Source organism: Lygodium microphyllum, chromosome 8 (assembly GCF_053477565.2).
Source record: "Lygodium microphyllum isolate KBCC chromosome 8, Lygodium_microphyllum_v1.1.10, whole genome shotgun sequence".
Taxonomy (NCBI): domain Eukaryota; kingdom Viridiplantae; phylum Streptophyta; class Polypodiopsida; order Schizaeales; family Lygodiaceae; genus Lygodium; species Lygodium microphyllum.
The window spans coordinates 120,884,336-120,904,728 of NC_141142.1; the positions used below are offsets into that span (position 1 = coordinate 120,884,336).

Genomic DNA, 20,393 nt, shown 5'->3' on the forward strand with positions numbered 1-20,393 from the left:
ATAAAGACCACAATTATAAAAAATAACACCACATATACAATAGGTATTGAAGTAAAATATATAAACAATCTCACTGACTCAACAATTGTTAGAAAAATGAAAATTACTAAATCCTTATTTAAATATCAGACCCCACAAACTGAGTCAATTGTTAGAAAAATGAAAATTACTAAATCCTTATTTAAATATTAGACCCCACAAACTTACACAATATTATTAAGAATATCTGATACTACAAATCTACATATACAAAAAACCCTTAGAAGAATGGAAATTACTGAACCGTTACTTAAATATTAAACCCCAAAGAATGATTAGTAAAAAGCTATATCATTAAATAAAGACCACAATTATAAAAAAGACCACCACATATGCAATAGGTATTGAAGTAAAATATATAAACATACTGACATTCAGAGCTATACCTTGTAGAAAGGACCACTACATATACTTATCTTTAGAACAAATAAATCAATAATACCAAAAATATGTAGCACAAAAAGGAATATAAACACACTTAATACAATCAAACTAAAAAATAAGCATCTCATTCACACAAAGCACCAAAAATAAAACACCAGTTTAGTAACATTAAAGAAGAATTAATACAAACAACAAAGACAAACTAGCTCAAGTATTAGTGAGATGGTACAACATATACAAGGTTAAGGGATCCATTCTCACAAGTAACAATGAATGCACCTTGTACGATAGATGTTTCTCAACCCCATCCAAAGTGCAGGCCATTCTGAATTACATTTGCTTTTTGTTCAATAACCCACACAAAGATCACACCATCAAAACTTGGCAATCATAAAGGATGTATACGTACTTTTCTAATGGCGAGACTCCCCAACACACAACTACATTACCACTAAAAGGCTGGAGCCCTGTAAAGGAGAACACCTTAAAAATTCTGGCAATAAACCCTCCCAAATATTGGCTATTTTGTGCTTTAAATGAGATTGAGCATTTCAAACCACTTCATACAAATGTTCATGGTTACCTTTCACAAGAACTCATTTCAACTTGCGGTGTGACACAATCAATTTGGAGACCTGCCATCACTTTTACAAGTACATTAAAGAAACTATTCGCAATACAGATGGGCTCAACAATTTAATTTCATACAATGCCACTTTCAACATTCAAAATAGAAACCCCCCCCCTTTATGGAATTGGAGAGTACTATGAGTGTGCACGCACACACGCACACGCAGACACACACACAGCTTTTGAATACTGCTCTGTAAAAATGGACAGAAGTCCTGTGAAACTTTACTCAATCATACTAGAGCTGAATGAAAATGGAATGAACGCAAACACTCATGTACAAAAGTTTGAAATTGACTCCATCCTGTTCTATATCTGCAATTGGGTCATTACTAGTCTAGCAACATGGTGATGCAAGTATACCTGCACTTAGGCACCTGCCTAGCTTTTCCATCAAGTGTAGCAAGCAGGTACAGACTAGCAAAAATTGGAGTCGACTATATTATGTGTGGTATGTTATGGAACCAAAACTTCAATCAGCCTTAGACAACATAAAAGCCAGCTCTCAATGAGCAGAATGAGCTGAATGGCCTGCTCCAGTCAGCTAGATCAAAGATCTCACTCAACACTTGAAAGAATTGCTATATCAGAAGCAATATTTCACCATCCAACAACTTTAGCTGTCTGTCGTACTGAAGCAAGCCATAAGAAGTCTCCAAACTGATTACCTTGTTACTCCGGCACATAAGACTCCAGCATCAACCGAGTTGGTGAAGGAGAGACAATATCTACAATCAGATATGTGAACTTCCACTTTTTGTCCTTTTTAACTTTAAACATCTCAGCATACACTTTACCAGCACCACGTGGACCACGAATATGGAATTGCACCTGAACAACACAGAGTAGTCAGAAAACAACAGGTTCAAAGGCTTTTCACAAGACCAAGTGCCACTTTAAATGAATTTCAGATACAAGGCAAGAAGGTTTCAGCTGAAGATCAACTCCAATTTTGAGCATTCTCAAAAAATCAAAGCATTAAGCATTCAACAAAATCTTACCATGCCTCAAACGTGAATAGTCTATATGGAGATAACATTAGACCTAAAGGAGAAAAGGAGGAAATGATGTAAGCACTAACAAACACTGGATAAAAATGAAAATGTAGGATCCCAGTGTCTACATACATAGTGGAACCATCTTACAAGGTCACAAAGGGAAACCCAAGACCATTGTGAGAAGAGGGACAAGCACCCAAGTGGCCAAGCTCAAGCAAGCACCTTCTATCCTAGGTACTCAGATGTGCTCACACCCCTATCAGCTCATAGAAAAAGAGATTCCAAGTTGTTTGATCTTTGACAAGTACATGCTCCCCCTCAATCATGCTCCTCTTGGTCGTTCTACTCCTCAAAAGAAGGTTAGGCCATAATGAGAGAATCTCAAGTCCACTAGATAGAACAATCATAACAAAGATTGGTGATATGCAAGATGACTGACGAAGAATGGAGAGAGAGAGAGATAGATACCTGATGTACTCCTGGTCAACCAGTCCAATCAAGAAGAGGTTCAACAGTCCAATCACAGAGTTTGATTGAGCATACAAGAGATGGGAACAGGGTGAAAAATGTAGTGAATAAACATGGCAACCAACACAAGCAAACCCTTTCTTAAGGTTACATGACATATAATCAAAGTCACCACCAGCCATAAAAATGGAATTGCATGCATGAAGACTGTCCACATCGTGAAAAATCCAGCATATTGATGACAACAACCCAAGCCAAGATGCAATGTCAATAGGGTGGCTAACAAGTTGGTGACAACATAAAGAAGCTCATCAAGGCCATCTGCTGCAAAAAAACCAAAGCAATATATGCTGAAAATGTAGAGTTACCAACTAGCAACGGGTGAAAACCAGGTTGCCAAGCAGGAGTAAAGTTCACCCAGCTCAAAATGCAGCAATCACAGAAGGTCGCCCAGCTCAAATGATAACATTAGCAAGTAAAATATAATGATTAGCAGCCCCTAGAGCAGTAGACCAGCCTGTAGCAGATTTGTCAGAGTGAATAACAGCAGCATAAAAAGCACCAAAGTCAGTAGCATTGATCAGCTAATACCATATGAGGATGAGCAACAAAAACAGAAGATAATAACTGTTGGACACTGAGAATAACGAACAATGAAAGAGAGAAAACAAGAACTCAAAGAAAGAATGAGCAGGTAATGGAAACCATAAAACAAGACATGGCATGCACCATACAAACCACACTAGTGATGTCACATGTGATAACCAGCAGTACCTCCAGTCTCCCTCTCTCCAAGTGTATGATCCAATACAACAAGTGTCAAGGAGTGGAGTATATATAGAACTACAGGTAATACCCAAGACAAATGGACTAGCCCTAAATGAGCATCATTATGCTCATACACGTGCCCAACACCAAGCCTAATAAATGTGCCTACAACCCATCAAACGTACACGGCTAACACATTGATGGCTGGTTTGTCATGGGGACATGTATCTTTAATGCTTAGCTTTGGCATTATTAAGTTGTGCACAAGTGAAGTGCAAGTCACTTAGGTCACAATGACATCCTAAGTACCCTAAGAATGTAGTGGGTGACATTGGCCAAAGTTGTATTAAGTTATGCTACATGTGTACTTCTAGCTGAAACCCTATTTTACAGCAGCAATTAGGGTTTCTCCGCCACTTGAGATCCGTACCCAATAATTGAAGACCCCATAGTAGCAACTATGAATTAGCTAACCTACGAGATGAGCATATTCCCAATTGTTAGGCCCATATGCAAAGAGTCCAAGAATTGAACTGTGTTCAAATCTAAACCTAGAGGAAGGGGCAAATTGCTCCTTGTTGCTACTAGTCATTCAAGACAACCCCATTGTGAAAAAAATACCTAACACAGAAACACAAATAACACCGTACGACAAAGCACAAACTAATAGAAGAACACAATTAGGGTTAGGGTAACTCAAAGACAATGAACACAGAGAATGAATGAAGTGATATGACTATTGAATATACAATGCTCATGCAACAAACACACTATATTGTACCTCGAACTCTTGTATCCCAAGGATTAGGGCAAGGGTAATGAGCTGGAGAGTGTGTCATACTCCGAACAGATCTTGAATCGCAGCAAGGCAACCTCCGAATGTCAAACACTGACAAATGCAACCAAGGAAGGCTAGATCTGATGCAAATGGCAAAGCAGGAGAGAAAAATACTAAAAACAAAGGTGAGGAGAGAGAAAATAGTGAACACAGGCTGCAAGAGAGAGAAAACAACAAATGCAAGTTGGGACGAGATTAGGGCTTAATGGAGGGCAGCATGCCTATTCATAGAAAGTTTGGGCCCTCCCAAGTGGGTTTGTGATTATGGGATACAGACACTCTCTAGAAACGCTTTCCTTTTTAAATAAACAAGGTTTCTTCTTAATTAAGCATGTTTTGAGGTTGTTTAAGTAAAGCTAATGCATTTTTAGCGCAACACCCCCTCTCAGGCCCAACAACGGTGCCACGAGAAGTAGGCCAACCAAGCCCTTTTTCTTTTTTTTGCAATCCCACCCCAAAGCAGCCAAAGCATCGAATAAAGGGTACGTGTCAACTGCCTAGAGGCTTACTAAGACTACAGAAGCAATGGTTATCTTACCAAGAAAGCCCAAGTGATCACCCCAAAGAAGCCACACCATCAAACAAAGGGTGCACGTTGGCTGCCCAATGGCCTATCAAGTCCTACAAAGGCGGATGGAATCAACTATAGACTTTTTTTTTTAAAAGGGCCTTGTAATTTTAACATTAAGTGAGGGTTTCAAATCAAGGTTTGTCCTATTGAGTATCCGTGTCCCAAACGGAAGAGTGATAAGGAATGGTCAGATCCAAGACCTTCACAAAACAAGCATACTATCCCTATCATTATTGGGTGTCAACAAAGAAGGAAAATGGCGAAGGTGTGGATGACACAAATATAGCAAAGATGTAAAGCAAGCAAGACAAGCATAGCAAGCAAGCAAGCTCGGGAGACTACCATGTGCAATGCTACAAATATGGTGGATCTAGAGTTAACCACTCCAAAAGACCGAACAAGGATAAATACGCACAGATGCATGTTTACATAAATAAAATGTCAATACATGGAATAATGCAAAGGGAGATGCAAGATGTCATGCTTACGCAAAATGCAGCACAACGGTGCCACTTGGGCAGTGTCCTCGCAAGGAATTGTTCACTTGCCCAAGTTTCCTTTTACGATCATGTCATCCTAGCAATGCAGATAAAGTTACAAATGTCTATAAATACAATATAAAAAAATAAATGAATGAATGAATGTCTAAAAATTGTAAGCATCATCATTGTCACTATCAAGAGAAGTAGTAGTCCCCCTCTCAAACTGAAAGTAAAAGTAAAAGGGAAGCACCCTCTCCCCCTCAATGTGAAGAAGTAGAAAAGGGTGTACCCAAGCTGATCCTAGATAGAAGATACTGAAGAAATGGACGGTTAACCACTCTCGTCAAAATGTCTGCAAAATTGTATGATGAAGGAACAAACTCTAGATGGATAGTATCTTGCTCAACCAGCTCTCTAGAAAATTAAAAGTGAACTCCCATATGCCACGTCCCTGATATGATGATCAAAGTGTCTGCAAGACCAATGGAACTCTGATTGTCGCATTAGACAACGGTGGGTGAGTCACAAGGGAAGTGAAGCACCGCCAGTAAGCTCCTCGAGTAGATGGCCTCGGTGGTGCCATTGAAGAAAGCACTATACTCAGTCTCGGCCTTGGAAGCCGCCACCGTATCTTGCTTACACCTGGACCAATAAATGGGAGTTGTTAGTCACCATGGGAATGCCGAGTATCAAGATCTCCTATCCAATTATATCAATGTATCCCTACAAACATAAACCAGAACCATAAGTAAGGCCATAAGAATAAGTACACCGTAAATAACGCAACACATGAAGAAATACAATCCATGTGACATCCTAGGTGTTGTGAAATGTTGATTGAGTAAGCTAAGTTTGACCTAGTATGAATTAATCAAAGAAGTTTCCCTACAATAGACCTATAGGTATGCGTATCGAGGACTGACCTAGGATATCCTTTGACAAGTGGACAACAAGATCAAGAGGCATAGCCACTAGTGGCCATATCTGATCCGTAGTGAACTGTTCCATGAGCTATGACACAAAAATACAATCCCCAGAATGAACTACCTCCATTCCCAAGAAGTAAGATAACAAACCAAGGTTTGTCATCTCAAATGTAGCACTAAGCTTTGCCCTAATTGCTGCCATAAAGTTGGGATATCGGCGCTCTACGTGCACACTTCCGAGGGTGGTCGTGTGTTGTTTGTTTTGTATGTTGATGACTTGATTGTTGCACGTGATCATACCCAGAAGGTCGACGAGAAGAAGGCAGCCCTGTATCAGAAGTTCAAGATGACAGATTTAGGACTTCTTTTTTTTTTTTGGGCCGCGAGATTTATCAATCTCAAAGGGGGATTTTCATCTCTCAGCAAAGATATGTACAAGAGCTCTTGATGACTTTTGAGATGGAGGATTATCGGTCCATTTCTACTCCTATGGATCCGAACTGGAAGGCCACTTTACACACAAATTCTCCTCTGGTGGATGCTACCCGCTACCGTCAGTTGATTGGATCTTTGATTTGGCTCCTCAACACACAAATTGATCTATGTTTTGCTGTAGGTCTCTTGGCTCGGTTCATGAGTGCCCCTTAGCAAGTGCATTGGCAATCTACTCAGAGGATACTTCAATTTTTGAGAGGAACTTCTGACCTCGGGATTTTCTATCCAACAGGTACAGGTGCTTCTTATCTTGTTCTTACAGGTTGGAGTGATTCAAATTGGGCTGGTGATGTGGATCAAAGGCAGTCTACTACAGGTTACTGTTTTACCTTGGGTGCTGGTGCTATCTCTTGGAGTAGCAAGAAGCAGCCCACGATAGCCCTATCTTCAATTGAGATAACGTATCGGGCTGCATCTTCTACCACATGTGAGACTGTGTGGCTTCAGCGGTTGTTGGAGAAGCTTGGCTGCCCCTAGACTCGTCCTACTATTTTGCAGTGCGACAATGAGAGTTGCATTGCCTTGGCATGGAATCCTGTATTCCATGCCCGGACGAAGCACATAGAGATCCAATATCACTTCATCAAGGAGAAGCTTCTGGATGTGACGATCGATGTGGAATACTGTAAGATTGAAGACAATCTTACACAGTTGTTTACAAAGGCACTTCCCCAAGCTTTGCTTCACCGACATTCCACATCCCTTCGTCTCTTGCTGTAACGTGCCCGCTCCTCAAATCGCGGGACATGTCTTAGCAGTCCATCGAGAGATATATCTAGAAGACACCACCCGGCACTCCCAAGGAATGACACGGGGTTTACCAACTAGGGTCTCTCGAGTCTACCCCGCAACGGAACTTATCCGGCTGTTCCTACTAGGATCGACCTGAAGTCTGGGTTCCTTGCAATCGGGTCTTCCTAACAGCCTTCTAGCATCGGTCTACAACTGCTCCACTTTGCACAGACACAACCGGGCCAAAGCAGACTCATACCGCACTTGGTTCAAAGAGAATGGGAAACGAGAGAAATACATCGCTCGATCTCTCTCCCCGTAGGGCATAGTCCCATTCCGGTCCCCTAAAACGGTATGAATCAGGGTTCTAACCAACATTATCTAAGGTCATCGTCCGACCTTTCCTAACTTTCTCGTTAACATTTCCTTTGAGGAAAGCTCTCGGCTAACCAAGACCATCCTTCCGTAGGATAGACCCATTGGTCATATCCACCATGCTTCCCTCGGGGGTTGTTTTAGTTATCTAATTACCTACCACATTATGTTTGACATATAAAAGCAGCTTCCTTAATTAACCCGTTAATCACAGGTTCCTTTACGTAATTTAGGGCACAGACACGAAGATAAGATAAAACAAGATCAAACACTTCCTTAACTTATCTTCAGATTAATGTTTGTCTCCTGCCCATACAGGAGAATGAACTATTCATTTCTGCCTCCACAAAAAATCCTTCTGTCTCCCGGCAATAAAACCCGAAGGTTTATCCTACCAAGATTCCGCCTTGTAACTAGTATCAAGGCCTTGAGATCCCATCTTCAGTCACGTAGAACACTTATGTAGGGTCCGGAGGTATTGAGATTTACGGCCAGAGCCCCCACTGGCACCCAAGCGTCCCCCTACGCCAAGTAATTTTCACGGAGAGACCTATCGCGGTGAATTCGGTCCACATTTCCGGCGCGGATTCGTAACCCCCTTGGTTAGGGTTTGGCGGTTTGCGGGGGATAGCTAGCGCCATCCTTCCTTAATTATCCCTTTAGAAAATCATCCATAGCTGAAACAACCAGCCTAATAATATTTACTAGGGAAAACATCCCTTTTGTTCCCATGGCAATCCATCATCACAGACCCGGCCATGAAATCATCAATCACACCCCACTTGGATTAACATCCAAAACCACATTAACAAACAGTGGAATGCACAACTACTTGCTTCAAGTTTGCATGCACATCCAAAACTTAACTAGGATGTATCAAAACACTTGCTCAAGGAATTTACAACCTTTTCTAAGGTAGAAGTCCTTCTAAGATAACAATCACCTAATTTGCTTAGGTGGCTCTTCCCCTTAGGGTTTATACGGCTAGACTCCAAGCCTTCTTTGCTAGTCATTAGGTTTCATCATAACTTGGCAATATCACAAATGGAATTTCATATGATCATCTACATCTATGAACAGCTAGGAATGAAAGAGTGCATAACCAACATATAGCTTTTATGAGTATACTTTCTCTTCAATGGATGTTATAATGAAGACTATGACCTATGAGCGTGTATAACCATAAAAGTTCTTTCATTCCTGCTAATAGAACAATAAGCATAGATAGAAAAAGGGTTCGAAAACACCGAAGTTCTTTCAACGCCATCTCCCAGTTAAATCCTTGGTCTTTCTTCAACTTGTTGATACTTTCGTAATCCCGAACTCCAGATCTACCCTTGATGCAAGAAGCCCATTGCTCCAAGAGTGACTTCCTCTTCTCCTTCTAGCATCGGCTTGCCTCTCTCTCTCTCTCTCTCCTTCTTCTCCTCCTCTTCTCCTCTCTCTCTCCTCTTCTTCTCCTTCTCCTCTCTCTCTCCCTCTTCTTCTTCTTCTTCTTCTTCTTCTCTCCCTCATCTTCTTCTTCCTCTCCTCTCTCTCCCTCATCTTCTCCTTCTCTCTCTCTCTCTTCTTCTCCTTCTCCTCTCTCTCCCTCTTCTCCTCCTACTTCTCCTTCTCTCTCTCCCTCTTCTCCTTCTTCTTCTTCTTCTCTCTCCCTCTCCCTCTCCCTCTTCTTTTCTTCTCTCCTATTCTCTCTCTCCCTCTTCTTCCTCTTCTCTCTCTCCTCTTCCTCTCCTTCCCTTTCTCATTGGATGGGGGGGGGGGGGGGAACATTACAGTTGCCTTGTCCAAGATCTGAGAGGGGGTGTTGAGAGTCATTAGTCATCTCTTATGCCACGTCAGCAGTGCCACGTGGCAGCAGTTAGAGTCAGCTGCATTAAATACAGCCGATCGATCTGATTATTTCAAGTATTTTTTAGGAATTTTTTTCAGCCTTTATAAGCCTAAATTTCGAGCAGTCTTGGACCCTTGTATCTGACAGATTTCAGTCTGCTCCTGACAAAGATTGCACTCGGGGCTGACGGAGATTGAGGTCTTCAAGGTGGAGACATATGCAGATATTTTCTCTGCACCCATGTATGATTCTGCATCCTTATACAGCATTCTTCATTGCAGATTTACTGTGTTTCACTGTCTCTTTCTCTCTCTCTCTTCTCTCTTTGTTCACTCTGTCACGGTCATTCGCTTCCGCATTGCTTCACTTTGACAACTTCGGTATATTTCTAAAGAAGTTCTACTGGCGGCTACATTCTGTAGGGCATCACCAGAAAAGTGGTCAAAGCTTCAATTGTTGTACGAGGCACCATCCCCCATGCGTGCTATGACCCTTTATGGACAGCTTCAACAGATGAAGTTTGAGTCCAAGGACACCATTCAGTCATTTTTGTTCCGTGTTAAACAAGTACAAGACCAACTTTGACACATGTAGTCTGCCCTCCTAGAGGCAAATCTAGTGGGCACAGTACTCTACAAGCTCCCCCCAAAGTTTCATGGAGTGGCGAATACTTTAAGGGCACAAACATCCTCTACACCTATGAGCTATACACACATGTCCTCAATGCTACTTGAGCATGAGACATCTTTGCATTTACAAGGGAGGCTCTCATCTCATTATGGCGGATCTAGTGAGGCCTTTGTAGCTTCCGAGAGGGGTGATAGAAAGAAGAAGTCGAAGGCTCAATGTTATCACTGTGGTAAGAAGGGCCACTTGAGAAAGGACTGCAAAGAGTTAGTAGCCTCGCGGAAGAAGAAGAAGAAGTAGAATGCGGACTCCTCAACCACATCATCCTCTTCCTCAGACTCCAATTCCGATCCTCTAGCCAAGGAGAAGTCCGCAGCGTAAAAGGGATCCACTTTTTCAGACCGCGAGAAGGGCTTGATTACCCCTTCCTCAACTGCTTTCTAGTCCAGGTGATACGGTCATCCCTCACAACTCTTTGGTGCCAGAGAGGGAGTAAGAGGGTGGTGCAATGGAGCAGTCATGCCTCATCTATACAAGTATACAGGTGCACAGGTTCCAAAGAGAGCCGATGACACATTGACTGAAGTCTAGCAGATTCAAATCCTAAAGCTGGAATTGACATTCAAGTTCATGATGGGTTGTTTATTTGACAGAAAGCGAGATTAGCTCCTACTCTTGAGCTCACACGAGGGGGCACTTTGGTGGTCTTGGCCAAAGGCAGGGAATTCATGGTCACATATGTTCATAAACGTTTTTGACAAGATAGTCTTGTATGCTACTACGAGACATTATTAAAAGACACGGAAATCTATTATGACTCTTCTCTATTTTCAAGAGCTAGTACAATCGACATTGACCTCAAGTTCTCTCTATGGCACCTTGGTGGTGGCTTGATCACCCACTACTTGGATATCCATGGTTCTACTCTGGTGGTTCTTTGTTGACTATGATTTATCATTATATTATACCAAATCACCCATGATCTGAGAGAGTATGTTAGCAATCTAATCAGCTCGTGTAAGTCTAGGCTATGCTTTCTATTAGTAGATAATTTAGCCATTTTATAGTGGTCGTGTTAGTGATTATTTAGGCATTTATTGTTGGCCGACCAGCTACCATATTTGACATATTTTAGGCCTATTTATTCAATGGCTCCTCCTCTCATTTAGTCATCATCATTCAAATGGTCTTATTGTTGGAGAGAGGAGCCAATGTCGATACCCACATAGCTAGTAACTCATTGTTATACACATCGTTCTCGTGTTTAGTATATGGATTCCATTTCCCAAGCACGTCTCTAAGTTCTCTTTCTTTGTAGTATTCTTTTGTTCTTTTGTTCTTTTGTTCTCTCTCTTCTGTCTTGTATTCAACAGTTTATTTCAGTATTTGTCTATGCTTTCATTGGTACATCACTTCTGACAAAAAACCCCACCCCCGGGTTTGTGAGAGAAACAACGTGAAACTGCATGCATGAGAGTTATCTCAACAAATGCTCTGCAAAATTGGATTCAAATGCTTGTTGTCATTTTTAGCGTTTGCCAGGCTCAAGTTTTCATTCACAATTTTAAAATACAGTACAACTAGTTGGAGGCCAACAATGAAGGTATCAAGGCCATTGTGCACTATGGATTAGTGAAGGTAACTACAAAACGTTTCACCCTTGAAACATTGTATTTCACCTCGAAACATTTCACCTTTGGACAATCCCAAGCAAAATGCCAAGTGAAATGGTTGAATAATATATATAAGATAGTTTTCTTTATAAATTATTAGTTGCAATTTACATATTTCTACAAGGTAAATCCTTTCATGTCAACAAATAATATCTATCCTACATGTAGAGTGTCTAAAAACTCTCAAAAGAACAAAAAAATTTAATTTTTTTCCAATTTAAAAATGTGGTTTCAATCAATCATTTCACTCAAGGCGTTTCATATTTCACTGAAACGTTTCAAGCATTTTGTGTTTCAGTGCTAGCGAAATGCATTTCACAGTTGCCATGGAAATAGTTATATTGCGAAAAATCACTGAAATATAACCATTAACCAATTTCCAGCATATTTCAGTAATCTAAAGAAATACCAAAAGAGGCACCAAGTTTGGGACCAAGAAGTGTCAATATGTGGTGCAGTAGCACTCTAGCTCTAGTTGTGTGTAGAATAAAATGTAGTTTACTGCCCTTTGGGCTTCCAAAGGTCAATTTCCCCTATTTATTCAAGTTGACTCCTCCTCATTCATTATCATCCACTTGCAAACTTCCATGCAAGTTCTGTTGGAGCGGAAGCCGGTGTCGATGACTCACTATTGTGCATGATTGTCTCGTGTTTTGTATATGGGTTCCATTTTCCAAACATATCTTTGAGTTTATGCTTTCCAGTGTACTTTTGTTTTCTTTTGTTCTCTCTTTTCTCATATTGTATAATCTATTATAGCAATCTTCTACACTTCCATCGCTACTATACACACTTCTAACACCAAAATCAATAGTACAAGCTCCTACCAATAAATGGTATCCCAAACCTTGGAGGTAACCAAACTAGTATAAAAATCAACATACATTAAAGACAAGAGATGTATAAAAAGAGTCATATCCCTATCTACAAATGATTTTCATACTATGGAATACAAAATCATTTAGTAGATTCTCCATTTTGTTCATATGATCCTTAATGAAAGAAGAGTCATCAATAGAGAGCATTCAATGTTTCTTCTTGAGCATAATGCAGTGTATAAAGATCTTAACCTAGTAAAAAGAAGACAACTTGTTCCAAACCCTCGTTACGGAGCATATTCTTTTGACGCAGAGAAGGATTTGATCATAAACTCACTCATAGAAAAGAATGGGCTTAAGAGTTGAGTCTATCCCAAAGAGCCACCTAATCGACAATTGACCCAATATTGAGATCCTCCACTAAACAACAAATGAGGGCAATAACAAAGTCCCATAACTCAAAGGTATCTAAGATGCACTCCACTTTGCAAGACTAAAGGACGTTGGCACCATCCAAACAATCATTCTCAAGCAATGTAGGAAAAACAGGCACTTGCCTAATCGACAATTGATCCAATATTAAAATCCTCCGCTAGACGACAAATGAGGACAGTAACGAAGTCCCATAACTCAAAGGTATCTAAGATGCACTCCACTTTGCAAGACCAAAGGACATTGGTACCATCCAAATGATCCTTCTTATGCAATGTAGGAAAACCAAGCACTTGCACAAACAATGCGTGATGGCCGAGCAAGATCCTTCAGTAAGAGCCTGCATAGAAACAAAGAGAGAAGGTGGGAGTATGTGAGGCCGAGACCGCTCTATTAGAGTATCGAGCTCTATTAGATCAAACGCTGATCTTTCATCTTCTTCATGTCAATCCTCACGATCTTGTCGATCATGACAATCTTCGCAACAGTATGACTAATGAAAGTGTGGTCTTCTAAGCTTTGATGATCCTAATCTTGGTGTCACCAAACCAATTAAGCCAATAATCAATCTATCCTTTGAAGTATCTCCACAAACACACAAGGAAATCTATGTCGGGCTGCCTAAACATAACAATGGTCAACTATACTACTACAAGACTATAGATGCTCTACACACGCCGAAAAATAGCATGATCGATGTAAAAAAATTTGAGTTTCAAGTTGTCGAGGATAGAAAAGCTATTACCAATCGCCCATTGGTGGATGGCTGAAAAGTGCAAAAACCTACACAATTACAGCAAGATATGTGTGGTCTCCTCTTCATGGAAGCTCTGGATCCTCTCATTTGGCAATGCTACCATGCGAGTGTGCAACAAAATAGATACATGAAGACAAAGAGAGAAGGGAAGAGAAAGACTGAAATGAACGCAAAGGAGAGAAGGAACAAGACTGCAGTGATCTGAAAATGAAAGCTGAATACACAACAGACTGATCAGTCCCTACACACAGCCCAAGGTGTTAGTGAGAACACTAGATCAAGCTGATGACAGAGGAAAATGGCAGGTTGTATAGAAAGAGTGGCTGGCTGCAAAAGACAGCATAGGGGCTGAAGGGGGGCCGCTATTTATAGCACCTGCCTTAAAAAGTGGCCAATCTACAATCAGCTACATTAATTGCAGCTGACGTAATGAAAACAGCTGCATCAACCTGCATAAAGGAGGTCACCAGCTGCCTAGCTGTGCACACAGCCCTGAACCTGTTGAAACTAAAAGGCACACTAAAACTGAAATGCTAAACCTGAAAAGTGAAATGCATAAATGGTCAAAGCTCCTATGTCTCCATCAAACTCTAACAGAGCTCCCAACCAAGAGATCACCGGCATGAAATACATAGGAATGCTAACAAATCCATCCATTCACCCAATCAAAGAGTTCATATAGCATGCTTTTAAGCTCTTTACCTAAAATCAGTCTAAATGGCCATCTAAGCTTCACTGTGGAAGTGCACTTGTGGACAAAGCCATCATTGTATTACTTTATTTGCATATTTTATAAAAGATACCTTAGTTTTTGGTAGCCCCAAATCAAAAGATGTTTGTGTTGCCCAATCTCTCCATAACAATAAAATTGCAAACATAATGAAACTATTTAAATTGATAATCACATGGATTAGGCAAAAACATTGATATTGACCAAATGGTCAACTTTAACACTTCTAAGGGCTCTTTCATGCCAAGAATGGAAACCAATAAACTCTCCCCTTGTTGCAATGTAACGAACATGCACCAAAGTATTGAGCAATTGGATTAACTTGAGAAACTTTCAACACTCCATGTTTACATGTAAAAGTAGGGGTCATTACAAGAAAAAAGATTAGCACAAATGCAATGTAGGGTTTACTCCAAAAATCTCTTGCACAAGCAATAAAACTCAGGTTTCAAGCCCTATGTAACTCAGCTCTGACAAATTATGCAACCAGCCAAAGAGAGCACCATCCTATAGTTTCCACACTCTAGATGCCTATCCCTCAAGACCCTAACAGGTCTATGCCCATAGGACATAATTGTCAAAATTGGTGAGCACATGATGGCCAACATTGGAATCAAGTCGAAATGAACTCAAATAGTGAGACCAATTCAATCACACCCAAGTCTAGTTTAGTTGCACAAAAAAGTAGCATTTGATTTTTAATTGTTCAAGCTCATAACCTAAGGTTCAAAATCATTCCAGCTCATTATACTAGCATGGGCACAATCAGCACCTAGCATATTCAAATTTAGGAAAAATTTTGTTTCACAAGAAATTCTCAATGATCATGTGGCACCATTATATGGTTCGCCAACAAATCAGATTCTAGTTAAAAGATTCTATCAAGGTTCAACCTCAATTCGCTCGACACCATCCTCATCTACCCAAACACGATGAGGAATATGTTGTCTTGCAGCTCGATTTCGGCTCTCTTGCCCATAGCCGGTGATAGGTGAACCTATACGCACTGTAATCTGCATGCAATCAATTCATGTAGCATTAGCTACTAAAGAAACCTTGAAGTAAAATACCTTTTGTAGCAGCCACAAAATTTTTGGCTAATCACCTGGTTATCGTTTTGGACTCTAGCTAAAGCCTGATTAAACACTTTATACCTGCCAATTGACACAGTGGATTACTCGAATGTCAATGAACAAGCTTCATAAATAGGACCCAAAAACCTGTTCCTTCAACCGCTTTCTACATGACTTACTCTTTTGGTTCAAATATTAACTCTTTGAATACGCCATATGCAGCAACGGCTGCCACAGCAAATCCAGCAAAAATGGCAATGCTGTAAGAAGCGCCTTCAACAAAAGTAACAGGCTTTTGGGGGATTTTGTCAGTCAAAGAATCAAATGGATCATCATCCTGTGTGGCCAGCTCTTGTCTTCTTGCCTGCAGTCCCAAGCAAACCCCAAAGAAAGTGAGTAAGAAGCAGTTTTTCACCTGCAGGCTCATATTATATTGTCTGGAGCCATACATATGATGATATAAAGATTTAATTCCACAGGGATTTAAGGCACGATGGAATGTTTATTGTTTGAAGAAACTCAACAGCAGAGATGAATATGCAACATAATGGATGCTATGGTGGAAACAAATTTATGCAATTAAAAGATTGTGGAGCAATCTCATTGCCAGGTCAAGCATGCCACAACTACAATGAAATCTGCAAAGCTGCAAATGCTTGTCAGTGTAAACCTCTCTCCGAGTTTGGTGTGTTGAAAAAAATGCTGAGGGGACCCGTAGGGTGGCCGGTAAGTTCACATGAGTCTGACCGTACTGCGCTGTCCTTACGGCCGGCATGCATTCAATATGCGCAATGCTCCATGCGCTTCGAGTGGCAACGCCGAATCTGGAGCAACTAGATGACCATCTGTGGGTAGCTCTGCAGCACAGGGAACGAATTCCTGTTCCCTAGTTGCACGAGACAGATTTGTGAGGGAAAAACACACACACACACACACACACACTCGCTCTCTACTCGCTCTCTATGTTACCTTCAGAGCCATGACTCTTCTTTACAAGAAGCTGACTACCGCACGAAACATGAATCGCCTTGCTCGTATGAGACGGAGCCTGGTTTTCCTCACTGCCCTGCGCTTCCTTGGGATCGCAGAGACAATACACAGCAAAATACGTCGACACTCCAGAAGTCTTTACCCATTCAGCAAAGCGGCGTTTTTTACTTACCCGGTTTTTTTTTCCTCGTTTTTTTAAACATTGAGCATAAATGTATAGTAGTGTTCAACGCTATCCCGATTCGCAATAACAAAGAGGGAAGCGAAGCTGTCGTGCTATCGTCGCTTCTCTATCGCATAGTAACTTTATCATCTTTGAATGTAAAAACATCATATAATTTGCTTCCATTGCACAACCATAACTTGAACACATATTCTTCTTTTGCATCCTCGAGTATAAGAGGTCACATGCCTGCTCACTATTTTCTCTCTTTTTTGAATCTATCTCACTATTTGTTGTCAATCTCTCTCCCTCACCCTTTTTCACCCCCCTCCTCTGTAAATTTTCTCACATATCTATTACCTCTCTCTCTCTCTCTCTCTCTCTCTCTCTCTCTCTCTCCAACACCCTTCGTTTTCTCTCTTCCCACCTTTCCTTTCCTCCCCTTGTTTATCTCTCTCCTCGATTTGCATCTCTCTCTCTCTCTCTCTTCAACACCCTTCGTTTTCTCTCTTCCCTCCTTCCCACCTTTCCTTTCCTCCCCTTGTTTATCTCTCTCCTCGATTTGCATCTCTCTCTCTCTCTCTCTCTCTCTCATACGCATACACAAAAGGATAGACATTCATTTGCATTTAGGTGTATAGAGACTCATATATGTATACAATACCTTTTATGCATCAGACCTGTAAACTTTACCCATACTCCCAACCCCTCTATCTCTCCCCCCTCTTTTCACACACACACACACTCTCTCTCTTGTATATGCATGTATAAAAGGCGAAACATGCATTTGTATCTAGGTGTACAGACACTCATATATATGTGCAATGACCATGCACCAAACTTGTAAACTTGTATCCACACTTGCTTTGCGCAATAGTTAGAAGTACCTTTATATTATCCTTGGATCTCACAATTACAAATAACATTGCTATGCTAAAATAAACACAAATGAAAGAGACACGAAATACACCACACAGTCTAAGGGTATTCAAGCATTATAAACAAACTCTCAGTATTAATAATACACATAGGTGAAGTAGAGCCTAAAACCAATGTTTGTTCCTCTAGAGACTGCGTCAATAACTTTGCACCACAAAGTCAAGCATCAACAAACCACAAAGTGTTACTCCTTGATTGTGTCTATGCATCTATATCCAAATGTTACAAAAAGGGCCCTGATGCGAATTAAAAAATCAAAAATTTCACATGGAGCCTAACCAAAATAAAACATTCTTTTCTTCGAGGAATCACTAGGAAAATTTCCATTCTCTAACACAATATGGTTAGGTGAAGCAAGTCATGTTACCACTACTCGCCTTAGCGATGGTATAGGGGACTGGATAGTCTTTCCTCACTTTCTTGTACCTTAGATTTTGGAAAGCCACAATGTAAACATAAATATATCTAACAATTGACAAAATTTACCAAACTTTAGAATAACAATGCCTAGCCTTACACTTGCAAACCACTTAGTAGGCATCGTCATAGCTTGATATAGCACCACAAAGCAACCAAGGTCTTTACATTAATATGTCAACCATCCCCTTGGTATTCTATTAGTGTGAGATCGTTGAAACATCTTATCCTATTCAGTTTCACCCATATGCACTCGAAAACACTGAGTATATCCACAATGCACTACCTCAATAAAAACTAGAAGTAAAATCTCTATATTAACATCATCATGTAAACGCTCAATGACCCTTGCAAGTGTTCTTTTTATCATATCATGCGTTATTGTTGTGGGCAATATACATTGCAGTTCCTTCTGATACTTAGAAGCTCGATAATAGCCCCAACTTGGAGTAGACATCTGCAAAAGTTTAGTAAACACTTAAATATAGTACACGGAATAATCAGTTATTATACTGAGTATATATCAACCGAACATGGCATAAAGGCCATTTCACATATGAGCCAAGCAGTGACTATGAAGCTATCAAATTTCAATAGATACATCCGTGCAAAAAAAGCAAGCATATCATTCCACCCTCCAAAAAACACATCTATGCATGCATCCTTGCAAAAAAACAATACACCTTGAAGTACATCCTTGTATACAATGTTTGTCGTGACATTCACAATGCTCCCATTTTCATCCAGCAAGACTCTCACACCACACGAGGATTTTACCCTTGAAAATGCAATATACAACTGCCCATGTGTAAATACCAGTGTCTTCTAGTAAAGACCAACAACAGACAAAGTCTGGCCCTATGACTTATTGATCGTTATAGGAAACACCAATCGAATAGGAAACTGCCTCCGCCTCATAGTAAACGAAATTGCAAAGTGCTAGGAATAAAAGTGATCCGAGGAATGAAAACTCATTCCCCTACATTTATTCTTGTTATTATCTCAATATCTATCACCTTTCTATTGAATGTCTTACATATCAACTGTGTACCATTACATAGACCTTTTCCCAGATTTAAGTTCCTAAGTAGAATAATTGGTGCATTCATCTTTAGTAGCAATAGATGGGGAGGAAACCCACCTCCAAGAACTAGTGTATTTAGATACTCTATAGAGTACAAAAATGAGCTATCATCCGTCTCTGCAATCGAATCCGCACTACAGTACTGTATAACCTCTCTAGGCATCAATTGCAATGCATGATGATTCAAAGAAGCCACCTATGTATTCCACACTGCAAGTATAGCATGCTTGCTGAAACATGCTCCAAAGTCTCACAGTGGATACTTCACTGTACACACTATCAACCGAGGTTTCAATAGAGTATCCTTTTAATACCATGTCAAATGAAATATGTAACTTATCACAATTCTCTGTAATTCCCGCTCCATCCCCTATCCCTTGAATCCAACCAATAAATCCATTATCCATTACATCACCAACATTTGACATCCACATATTCCCAGACAACCTTAGCACCTTAACACACTGCCATATTTGAGAGTAACATAGTGTCACGTTAACAATATCTTCACGGGAGCCCTTCATTATGACAAGTAGGATCTGTCTAAAATCACCTCCAAGTAAAGTGACCTTTCCAACAAATGGTTTATTACAACTCATAATATCCCTTAAAGTTATATCAACTACCTCAAATACATATATGTGCATCATGGGAGCCTCATCCCACAGAATAAGGCTCGAGTGTCTCAATAGTTGAGCAAGATTGCTCTAAATAGGAATATTACAAGTGGATCAATTACCTAGATCCAATGGAATTTTAAATCTCAAGTGAGCAATACGACCACCCTGTAGAAGCAAAGCAGCAATGCTAGATGATGCCATTGCCAATGCTATACGATGATCACTGCGTAGCCTAGCAAGCAAACACTTATAAAGAAATGTCCTTCCAGACCCACCGAAACCATCCCAAAAAAAAGAAAAAAACATCCCTAGATTTTGCACCAACAGTATCCATAACTGCATTACATGCAACTCTCTGTCTATCATTCAATATTGCCTCCATAAAAAGACAACAAATTCTACGTTGCTCCAGTATATCATATGCATATTCATCTTCTAAAAGAGGGTTGGCACACAACTAAGAATTCGTTGTTCAATGGGGCTCTAGCAATCCATCAAAGTTAAACAATCTTCATGTATGCTACCTAAAA

At 40.4% G+C, this 20,393-nt stretch overlaps 1 protein-coding gene across 1 annotated transcript; it reads right to left on the bottom strand.

Annotated features, from left to right (window-relative positions):
* Positions 1–1,266: 1,266 nt before the first annotated feature.
* Positions 1,267–16,850, bottom strand: SD3 (import inner membrane translocase subunit). Its single transcript, XM_087683484.1, has 6 exons — positions 16,620–16,850; positions 16,321–16,536; positions 15,830–16,014; positions 15,683–15,731; positions 15,471–15,590; positions 1,267–1,884 (listed from the first exon to the last, which is right to left on the bottom strand). Exons 1-6 carry the CDS (start codon positions 16,629–16,631, stop codon positions 1,726–1,728), a joined length of 741 nt encoding a protein of 246 aa, XP_087539610.1. The 5' UTR covers positions 16,632–16,850; the 3' UTR covers positions 1,267–1,725.
* Between the last annotated feature and the right edge of the window lie 3,543 nt (positions 16,851–20,393).

Bases quoted from the DNA above. Each gene is read 5' to 3' on its own strand.
- SD3 (XM_087683484.1), bottom strand. The intron at 16,015-16,320 runs GTTTACACTGAC...TTGGGACTGCAG, and splicing joins CACACCAAACTCGGAGAGAG to GCAAGAAGACAAGAGCTGGC. The intron at 15,732-15,829 runs GTAAGTCATGTA...GTCAATTGGCAG, and splicing joins TTAATATTTGAACCAAAAGA to GTATAAAGTGTTTAATCAGG.